The sequence below is a fragment of the Eublepharis macularius genome, chromosome 14 (genome assembly GCF_028583425.1).
Source record: "Eublepharis macularius isolate TG4126 chromosome 14, MPM_Emac_v1.0, whole genome shotgun sequence".
NCBI classification, from domain to species: domain Eukaryota; kingdom Metazoa; phylum Chordata; class Lepidosauria; order Squamata; family Eublepharidae; genus Eublepharis; species Eublepharis macularius.
This window is the reverse complement of record NC_072803.1, coordinates 41,245,002-41,253,422: the sequence shown is the minus strand read 5'-3', so window position 1 is coordinate 41,253,422 and position 8,421 is coordinate 41,245,002. Positions and strand designations below refer to the sequence as shown.

The window sequence follows — 8,421 nt, the reverse complement described above, 5'->3', positions numbered from 1 at the left end:
TGCTGAATTATACACACTTTGCTCCCTTATTAGGGAACTGAACAAACTAACAAGAGGTGCTGATGGAACTCCCTATATGTCAAAGTCCCAAGGCAACAGTTCTGTTTCCTACTGGTTTTTTCAAGAAAAAAAACCCCAGGTTCTGTCTATATAATCGTGGCAGTTCATTCCATAGACAGGAAGATTATGGATGCAAGACAGGCTTACCAATGGGTGAATGCATTTCCCTGCCCACAGGGATACTCTTGGAGTAGGCTCTGTCTAACCTTCTCTCTCACCAGCACAGCATATCACCTGGACTAGTAAAAGATTTTATTCTAGTTATTAGTCACATTAAAAACTACATCAAAAGTAGATGTATGATATTGGCATGATTTTGAGCATATGTCTTGTTAAAAGAGTTGCTGCAAGCATAATGTGGGGTGCATCTAGCCAGCATCTGATAGGGTCCTGCTCTGTGCTGCCTATCAATAACTGACAGGGCAAGTCTGTGATGAAGCATGGAGCCAGATGTTCTCTGTAGAACATAAAAAGAGGCCCATCTAAGCCAGCATTCTGTCTTTGACTGGACAGTCTGCATCCCCCTGTTGGATTCTTCTGAGAAATTCTCAAAGGCTTTATGAAGCAGACCAACACTTGCCCCTTTGGTAGACTTCAAATATTTTACTATTCAGAACTAGGCAATATCAAAAACATCTTTTCCCAGCAAAAAAGAGATAATACAAAACAGAGAGAACGGCTTGTAAAAGCAACAGTGTTCGACAGAAGTGAAATGATGCCAACATAATGGCAGTTTTCTCTTGACTTAACACCCAAAGGAATCAAATGCATTTTCTTGCACTGTACAGGCGCAAGCATGGAAACAGCAGCCTAAGTAACACTTCAGCAGCAGACAGAAAACTTAACAGGGATTCACAGGAACAGAACACACCGGAAAGAAGTATGGCAAGGGATTAGCTCTCCATATGAGCATGGTGATTTCTTGCATTTAAAGACTGACAGCATCTTAATCATCTGCCTGACAAGTAACTTTTTCAAATGTAGCCATGTTTAAAAAGCACACAGTTAAGTGACCAAATTAAATGGACTCCTGCATTAAATGTAGGGCTGCAAGAAGCATGAGGCAACTGTATTGGTGGATCCTATAATTGTCCACGATTTTCATGTAATGATTTAACTAGTATCTCAATTCAGTTGAGTTCCTTCCCCCAAAGTAACTGGATGCTGCACCTCAGCTTCCAAATGGGAGTGACAATGAGAGAAATTTCAGATTGGCTTCTTTATACTAAAAGCCTGAGTCCCACCCAGATTTAAAACTCATTCTGGAAAATCCACACTTAACCACCCTTTTGCTTTACCTTTACACCAGTCATATCCTGGGGTGCAGCTCACAACATTGAGGAATGTTTTGCACCCTGGTCCTTTTTGGGGGGTAATAAGGTGCAAGCACTGAAATCTAGAAACACGTTTGTGTGTGTGTGTATATAATGTGTGTGTGCGTGTATATATATATATATATATACATATAAACAATATTCACATACAGTTACAGAAGACTTTAAGGGAATACATTAGGGATGCTATGTGTCTTGTTCTAAAGGTACACTGCTGGTGATTCCAGTTCTCTGATGGGCATGAACGGCTACTTCACCCTCTGCATCAAGGTGCGTAGTGCTCCAACATGAATACTGAACCTGGGATATGAAGGGATTCCTTGGCACAGGAGGTCCCCAATACAAGCAAAAGTTAGGAAAGAAAAGAGGTACCTATGACCAGAGTTCATAAAGAAACACATCCACTAAATCAAAATAATACTCATGGGACAGAAACTAACCAAACACAGACAATGAAAAGTCAGTTCAAAAGCCCAGCGATTAATTCAGTCCAAGTGTGGGACTCATGTACTCCATAGGCATTTGAAAGCAAAACATGATTTGAGGCTTCTGAAAACACACAATACTGATCGCATTGGTGAGGAAGCAAATCATCACCTGGAGAAAAACAAATGACCAAAAGGGAATACAAGTGGAAGGGCTCAGTAGGTAACTGAGGATTCTCCAACTCAGTAGTTATCTCCATACATTTTGGAAGGGCAGGAAAATGAATAACCCGCCAGTTTTTCAGCTGGCCAAAATATGATGGGTGACTAAGGGCAGGGGGCCAGAGGAGATTCAGCTTGGACCTACTGCCTTGTAACAGTATTTTGCCCAGTATCTTGCCAGCAGCATAGGAGCTGGCAAGAGGGTAGCAGCTTCTGTTCAGCCAATCCTTTAGTTCCACTAGCTCAAAACACACCAGAGAAAGGAACTGACCGCTATCAGAGAGTCACTCAAATGTCTCCCATTGTTTTCTCAGTTGTTCTACTTTACCTGGTGTGACTGAAACTTCCTGCTTTGTCTTATTTAACAAGTCTTCAAAGGGGTCCTTAGTCTCCTGAGGCTTGGAAGGGTATAACACTGATTCTACAGCTTTGGCCTTGGGGGGAACCAGTGGGAGATCATTGGGCCTTGGAGCAAGCCTCACCCTGGCCTGTCTTTTGGAAGAAGAATGAGCCAAGGGCAAGGTCCGGATTTTAGAGGGGCCACAAGGCTGCGAAGCGAAACTGTGGGAAGAAGGTTGACTTGGGGGTGCTGCTGCTGGAGACTGAGCAAAGAGGTTGGGCATGGAGAGTGTCAGAGGATTAGGCGGAGGCCTCTGGGGCTGATATAAGTTAGAATTGGATGTGATGATGCTGGAGCTGTAAGCATGGCCCAGGGAGGGTGCAAGAGGACTACTAGGAGGTCTGACCAGAGACAATGACAGAGGCGCTGGCATTGTCTGCACAAATGGATTGAGAGATGCCTGCCCAAAAGGCATTATGGAGGGAGGGTATCCCAATGGCCGGCCAAACGGCGCTGATGTCGGCGGTGCAAGGTCACCAGCCATTGAAGGGAAGCTGGTTGCTGGGCTTGGGGATGCTGACCCCAGCAGGCTGCTGGTGCTTGACTGCAAGCCAGTGTCCTGACAGTTCCCTGCTTTCAGTGGGTCTAGAAGGGCAAGGAGGAAGTCACTGTCATTGCTTGCACTCTCTGCACTGACTTTCACTGGCTGGAGCAAGTCCACTGCACTGCCGGTGTTGGACAAAAGCTGGAGCTGGTGAGTAGCAAAACCAGCCGGCTGCCTGACTTCAGGCTCCACAGAAAGATTTCTGGCTGCAAACGTCTCCTGCATGAGCTCAGATGCCAGACTGCTGGGTCCTGCAAAGCAGGGGGTGGTAGTGGTTTCAGACAGCACCTGCTGTTTGGCAAGTCTAGGAGCAGGCGGTGGTGGGACTATGCCCAACTCTGGTGTCTTCCTTCCCTGTGGCCGTGGGATAGTAATGTTCCCTCCTTGAGCAACAGGCGAACTTCCAACCTCCTTCTCGGTGGGATCCAGAATGCTGTCTCTGCTCTGGGGCCTCCGTGGGATTGGGGGTGCTTTCCCAAGAGGAGTCAATGGCCTCTCAGGAGAGCTTTGGGAGTACTTTGTGGGAATGGCCATGTCATCGTGGCCCAGGCCCCAAAACTGCTTGTAGGGGTGGGATAGCTTCATTCCTGGTGCAGCCCAGCTCTTCTGAGAAAAGCCAGGATCCATCCTCTGCTAGAAAGCAAAGAGTGTCAGTGTGATTTCCCAAGATTCCCACTCCTTGTGCTTGGAACCCACAACATCCCCCCATGTCCTCTCATCATTTCTCTCAATGCACTTATGCAAAGTCCTCTTTCAACTGTCTTTAGCCTTACCTTTCTTCTATGTTTAAAAGCCCCCAACCCACCTTCTTCTTTCTCATTACTTTATCATCTGCACCACCTCCCATTCTGTAAATCAGACATTGTGTAAGGTGTTTCTTCTCAGGCAGTGGCCTGAAGGTCCCACCCATTCTTTGGCTTCCTCCATGAATATAGTTTTAGGTGGGTAGCTGTGTTGGTCTGCAGTAGAACAGCAGGATTGGAGTCCAGTGGCACGTTAGAGACCTACAAGATTTTCAGGGTGTAAGCTTTCAAGTCAGAGCTCCCTCCTTTTCCTCCAGTTCTTCCTGAACTTTTCTCTGCTGCTTGCAGTGGTTGCTGAGACTTGGGAAGTCTATCTCAACCCCCTCACCCACCATTTGCTTTCCCCTTTATGTAAGACAAAGACCCATACCTGGTAGTCAAAGGTGCACTGCTGGTTCTCTTCTTCCTTGGTAATCCTTAAATCTTCTAAGCTTTTGGCTTGGGTGAGGAGCTGGGGCTGTGGCTCTACCTCAAGGCCAATGAAAATGCCTTCCAGAAGGCTGATTTCTGTGGGGCTGTCTGGGGTGGAAGGGTCAGCATGGCTAGGATCTTGGGGCTTCTCGGGGCTGGTACTTTCATCTCCATCTGCGCTGTCAGACTCCTTCAGGGCACGATAAGGCTGAGGCCTGGCAGAAAGAAGAGCACAACTTACTCAACTGAGACAAGCCGCCTTGAAGTGTCCATCAATCTCCTTTGCTTTAAGAAAGGCCAGCAAGAATTTAGGGTACTTTTGTGGATGAACAGCCAAAGCACCTTCTAGGAATGGGTTTGCACGTGACCTTAAATTTTAAATTACAAGAAGACCTAGAAGCACATTATGAGTGGAGGAAGCCTAAGCAATTAAAACGCATGCCAGCCATCAAGTAACCATAGTATGCCACAAATGGACACAAATTCATTGTTGCTGACCAGGCAACGTATTTTGATGTTCTTAACTGCCATGACTCTTTGACATGAAACATGCAGCATTGTCACAATGAAATGAGGGAGAAAACTGCGGGAGTCATTGAAATGGGGTGGAGGGGACTAGAAAGGATAGTTGGAGGGGGAAATCATCTAATGTGGCTGGTGTCCTAAATATAGCGGAAACATAAGTCTTTACTAACTCCTCGCTTGAGGAGGTTAAAGGAATTCTGGGGCTTTGAAAAGGCATTTAGCCAGTGGAACTGGCTCAGATAATGTGTGTAATCAGTTGGGGAGTGTATTTAAAGGGAAATGGCAATCTTACTGTGCTGGGTGCAAGGCATTACTCTAAGCAGGAATAAATGTGTAAAGCCCTTGGGTCTGTCTGCAGACCCCACAGTGTACTAAATACTGTTACTGTACCTATTTACTTTACACAGGAAGCTGTTTGCTCAAAGGCCCCAGCAAGGCAGGGACACAGAAACAGCTACATTTCACTGACTCCAACTAACTCAGCATAAGCCATTCCTGCTGCTTCCCTGAGGTAAGCATCAATGATTAAGGTAGTGTCACCCAGTCAAGAAACAGCGTGGCCCATTATGGATGGGGAATCTATTGTAGATTTACTGCTCCCAAGCACCCTAGCAAATGGGCCTTGAACACCCTGTGATTTGCATGTCGGCTCCAGTGTGAGGAACAGCAGTGGTGCATCCAATTAACACCACAAACTGACATGCATCTCCGCAGTGACTGGCGTTTGACTGGCAGACAGTCTCTCTGTGCCCTTTAAACAAGGCTTTAGATGGTAGAAAACATCGGAGAAGCTCCAGGAGACAGCAACGATGTAAGAAAACCCTCATTTCTCTTTGGTGCCTTAATAAACTGTAACCCTGCAAACTCATTAGCAAAGGGTGACTTGTGCCATCCTCCATTAAAGAAGGAAATGGTGTTCACCCAGACACTGTAGCTTGCTCATTATACTGGGGGCAACAGGGAGCTATTTGAGAGGCACAAGGCTTTGGCCAGGAGCAGTTTCTGGGACAGGAATTTACACATGTGTAATCTGGATCCTACAGGGGCATAAAAGATGGCCCAGTGCCCAGAGATTTGCTTCCATCTGGAAACTTGACTACAAGACTAGACAGACTGTGGAATTATTTAGAACCTCATACACTGGACTCTCTTCTAGACAAACACCTTCATCTGCTCCCTCAGTGCATTGCTGCCCTCCTGTACCTCAGGGGTCTGCCTGACTTCCATCTCTTAACCTCCAAAACCTGGCTGTTCTCATGCACACATACTCTACACAAATCCTGCTGCCTCGCTCCATCTCTCCCTACCATTGTGCTTGACCCCGGAATTCAATCCACATCTTTTCTTAAGACTCCAAACACTATCCATCCCATCTGCATGAAGGTTGCAGACATGCTGTATCACCTGGCTGTTAAATTTTGGCCATGAATTTACTTAATGATTCTTACAAGAATGTTCTGTGTGCAGCTGGTCTGTGGGATGGGGAAGTTAGAGGAGACCTTGCATACAGTGGCAGGTGACCTAAGAGCTCACAAGACACATCAACAACCACAAATTAGCGCTGGAACAGGCAGATCAGCAAAGGAGGCAGAGTGGGAAGACGGGGGGGGGGGGCGCGCTTGTGTCCCCGCCCCCACTCTACGGGTAGCTCAGTGTGGTGTGGATATGGTCTACACCACACTGCGCACATATGTGCACAACACAATACTTGCGACAGAAACACCCAAGCAAGGGGAAATGCTAATGCATCAACAGGGTGCTTCAAGCATGGATGGGGGGGGGGCAGCTTTGGCTAGTGCAGCAAAAAGTCAAAGTATAGACCATTCAAAGGGAGCAGAGAAGAGAAAGCTGTCAGAGAAGGCAGAGACTGGGTTGTCTTCCTGCGGAAACTCATCCCCGGAAGAGTCCTCAGAGAGAAAGACCGTATAGTGGCGCGTGGGCTTTACCAGGCTGAAGGAGACAGGGAGAGAGAAAGGGCATTTACTGAGCCAGCACCTGCAAAAGTAAATGAAATTTTTAAAAAGTTCTACATGTTTCCAGGTTTCAAAACTGCCTAGACTATGGGCTTTTCCACATGGTGTTTTTTCATAGGTTCTGGCCTCATATTGCTTTGGTTTATATCCCCTGACTTCTGCACACATTTTGTGTCTTCAGTTTTTACTTTGGATTTTTTGTGCCCCACCCCCTTTCTTCTGGTTCGAGACCTCTTTAACCCCGATATTTTTCTGGAAGCTGATTTTGGGTCACCTTTTTCCCTCATGCATAATGCATCTTCTGGTTTTCTTTCTGCCTCCCCCACCTGCTTCCATCCCACTTTTCAATGACTGGAGGTCCGTTATTGTTAAATCACTCCTCCCCCATCTCTCTGTCTTCCTTCCCCCCTCCCCCGGTTTTGTTTTCAATCTTTCAAAAAATTAAATTTTTATAACACTATATTGACATAATATTGTAATGATAAGTGCAGCAGGTTCTTTGAATTCCCAGCTTTCATTTTTTAAAAAAGTCTGTCTCTAGCCCCTTCCATTCTCGAGATGTGTCTTTTCCCATATATCTCCATGATGGAGGGGGCTAGAGGCTTACTTTTTTAAAGCATGAAAGCTGAGAATTCAGAGAGCCTGCTAAACATAGCTGATATAGCCATATTAAAATAGTGATTTTAAGAAAATTGCAAAAGCTCTGGTGGCCCAGGGGAGGGAGGGCAGCCACTTTCAGCACCAGTAAAAAGCAAAGGAATAGAGCTTCACATATGGTTCATAAATGGATCTGCGGTACAGCTGCTCCCTTTTTAGGCTTCCCTATGCAGACAGGCAGGTATGGGGAGAGGGCTTGCATTAACTTTCCCAAATAGCTAGCTATAGATCCCTCCCCCAGGAATGTGATCCTTCCCCTCCCAGCAGCCTTACATGTGTCAGTACCCCCCTTTCTCTTAGTCCTTAAACATGTGTTAATTTTTGATATTTTTAAAAATTCAGCCATTATATTGATATAGGATATAAATATGAGCATGTGCAAAAAAATAAGTGGTATATGTGCTATGATGCCATCAATGACGACAGCATGCTCCCTTGAAAATCCTGGTTATTTAGGCATGAGTAGAAGAAATTAAAGTCTGCTCTCGTAAAAATGTAGAAGGAGGGCAGACACGCGGAAACTGTGCCCAAACTGATTCCAGTGCTTGTGGACTGACTGCCAAGAAAATCAGAAGTCAAGTGTGCAGAAAAACCTTATGTCAAAAAATGCCTACATAATGTGGTGTCCTCAAGTTCCAAGACCAAGCATAGAAGCACTGCTGCTTTCTAGCTGTTATGCCAATCATTTGTTCGGCCTTAAGCCTGGAAATTATCCTAAGAAAAGAAAACTGAGAAAGACTCCAGCGACAAAGGGTGACTCCCTTGTAAGACACAAAGTGACTTACAACTCAGTAAATTGTAAGTTTTTATGGTTTTAAATAGTAATTTTAATGTAGATTCAAACTATGTTATCTGCTCTGAGCCCACTTGCAGGGAGAGCAGACTATAAGTTAAATAAATAAAATAAAAAAAGAGGTGTTAGCAGCTCAAATACCCCATGGCAGAGGCCAAGAGCTAACTCTTTCTGGCATGCAGCTTCACAGGTGAAGTGTAGGATGGTACCTGGGCCTTCTCCAAAACCGTAACTTAGCAAGGCTTTCCTGAAAAACAATCAACCTTGGGACAGT

General features: G+C 45.6%; 1 protein-coding gene across 4 annotated transcripts in view; it reads right to left on the bottom strand.

Moving 5' to 3' along the window:
- Positions 1–554: 554 nt before the first annotated feature.
- The window catches only part of DENND1A (DENN domain containing 1A), a 265,895-nt gene continuing 258,028 nt past the window's right edge, over positions 555–8,421 (bottom strand). For 2 of the 4 annotated variants that reach the window (XM_054998222.1, XM_054998224.1), the window contains exons 21-22: positions 4,159–4,414; positions 557–3,618 (exon numbers count right to left, since the gene is read on the bottom strand). In XM_054998222.1, coding sequence (XP_054854197.1) covers positions 2,326–3,618; positions 4,159–4,414 — 1,549 coding nt within the window. In that variant the 3' untranslated portion in view covers positions 557–2,325. Of the gene's footprint in view, positions 3,619–4,158; positions 4,415–6,545; positions 6,675–8,421 lie in introns of all 4 variants that reach the window. The other 2 variants (XM_054998226.1, XM_054998223.1) reach the window with 2 other exon arrangements.